The 2,146-nt window shown below is 62.9% G+C and overlaps 1 protein-coding gene across 1 annotated transcript in view; it reads left to right on the top strand.

The window, feature by feature from the left end:
• The window catches only part of LMF2 (lipase maturation factor 2), a gene marked incomplete at its 3' end in the record, with an annotated part of 28,176 nt that overhangs the window by 19,454 nt on the left and 6,576 nt on the right, over positions 1 to 2,146 (top strand). The window contains exons 7-10 of the mRNA XM_019509344.1: positions 1 to 106; positions 516 to 621; positions 1,302 to 1,398; positions 1,983 to 2,126. Of these exons, the coding sequence (XP_019364889.1) occupies positions 1 to 106; positions 516 to 621; positions 1,302 to 1,398; positions 1,983 to 2,126 (453 nt within the window). The remainder of the gene's footprint in view (positions 107 to 515; positions 622 to 1,301; positions 1,399 to 1,982; positions 2,127 to 2,146) is intronic.

A 2,146-nucleotide genomic window follows, 5' to 3' on the forward strand; every position in this document is an offset into this window, starting at 1 on the left:
TCCGGGCTGGTGGAGCTCGCCGTCTACGGGCTGCTGCTCTACGGGACTGTCCTGTACTTCGGCCTGGGCATCAACTGGGAGAAGCAGCACGTTGAATCCAAGATCGGTACAGAGCTGCCCCCCTCACTGCAGGGCAGGCCCTGCTAAGTCCAAACCTGGGCCTGCGTGCCCCCTCGAGCCCCAGGGCACTAGCAGGATGCAGCCCCTGAGTTTGGCCATGCTTGGAGAGCCCCTCCAGGTTGAGGCTGGCCAGGCTGCCCCCAGGCCTTGAATACAGCATCACTCAAGCCACCCTCGTTAGGCTTAAAAATTAACAGGTTGGGGTGCTATCCCTGGGAGCTCTGGTACGTCCGAGCAGGCTGGGCCCGGCAGCTGTCAGCCTGAACTTCCCTATCCATGCTCAGTGCCTGTGGCTTCTGCAACCCGCTGCGTCCCCAGGGGGTGAGGGGGTAGGGGCCGCGGCTGTCGACTCCCGCCTGGTACTAGCTGACCACTGTGTGCCTCCCCCCCCTTAGCTTTCACCTACCATGAGTTCATGCAGTGGTTGAAGACTGTGATGTTGCCTCTCATTGGGCTGGGGCTGCTCTCCTTGGGCTGGGAGATCCTCTTGTCCATGTACCGGTATGTGACCACTGGGGGCCTGGGAGGTGGTGGAGTCATCGGGGAGAGGCTGCGGAGCCCAAAATCATAGACCCTTAAAGCTGTGGGGCTGGCAGAGTGGATCAGGCCAGACAAACCTGTGTCCAACCTTATAGCCACCCGACACAGTCACCCCTGACACAGCCTCAGGCATCGTCCCCGCCCCTGGGAAAGCAGGGGGGCTGCGGCCTCCAACCTCCTGCTGCTGCCATGGGGGTCATGGGCACTGCAGAGAGCCCAGGTCCAGGCCGTGCCCCTGCTGCAGAGGAAGGCAAAACCCCCCGGTGTAACCAGTCTGAGCAGGGGAGAAATCCCTCCCTGCCCCAATACAGCCTGAGCGCGGGGGCAGGACCCTCCAGCCAGGACCCTGCGGGGTTGGTGTCAGCAGGAGCATTGTCACAGCCCATCCCCATCCCCATCCCCAGCCTGGGCTGCAGCAGCACCAGCACCTCAGGGGGAGGCTTGAAAACCCCCTGACACATGGAGCAGAAACAGGGGTAGGGAGCAAGCAGCACAGCCCAGAAGCCTGGGACATCCCCACAGCAGAAGGGCCCTGGCTCTTAGTGCCCAGGGCGAGGCTGGCTATGGAGTGGGGGCATTGCCGACTGCCCTTCCCATGTGTCTGCATCTGACCCACACCTGCCCCACGCTCGCTCCCCTAGGTGTGCCTGCATCCGGGGCTTCCTGTGGAAGGTGTGGGCTGCGCTGCAGTGGGCCGTCTTCACCACCACCACGCTGGGGATGTTTAGCCTCTCTCTGGTGAGTGCCTGCACCCAGAGCCAGCAACCCATTGCTGCAGCAGGGAGGCCACGGGGCAACCCGGGTTGCAGGGCTGGACTCAGCCTCCTGCCGAACACTGTGGGGAGAGGGAAAAGCTGCAGCCTGTGGGGGTTGCTGGCGCAAAGCCTGCGGGCGTGGGAGCCCAGGGATCTGGCCCAGCTTTGGGATATAGTATACGGTGGTGTCAGCACTGCAAGAAGCAGTGCGTGGGAATATTGAGCCTGGGACTTGGGGACTAAAGCACCTATGGAGCATGGGGGTGAGGGGCATGGCCTCTGCATCAGATTACCTGGACTTTCAGTGCTGGAGGCTGGAAGGGAGAGAGGGAGCAGGGGAAACCCTGCTTGCACCCAGTCGCTCTCCTGTCCAGCCTCCGCTCCGTGCGACACCAGAGTCTGGGCACGACAGACGTGGGTCTGACACAGTCCACGGCAGCTCTGATGCTCTTGTGGTGCTGGGTGCGAGTTCTGCTTAGGGCAGTGCGGCTGGGGCTGGGGGGCAGCAGGTTTTGCGTGCTGCCAGAACTGTCCATGCCTCATGACTCTCTCCCCGCGGCCGTTCAGGTACCATTCACCTACATCGAGCATGAGTCAAATGGGAAGCTGTGGCCAGCTGTGCACCAGCTGTTCGGTGCCGTGGACCGCTACCAGCTGGCCAACTCGTACGGGCTCTTCCGGCGCATGACGGGGGTGGGAGGCCGTCCCGAGGTGGTGCTGGAAGGCAGCTA

Source organism: Gavialis gangeticus, unplaced genomic scaffold (assembly GCF_001723915.1).
Source record: "Gavialis gangeticus isolate Ggan-Ray unplaced genomic scaffold, GavGan_comp1, whole genome shotgun sequence".
Classification (NCBI taxonomy): Eukaryota; Metazoa; Chordata; order Crocodylia; family Gavialidae; genus Gavialis; species Gavialis gangeticus.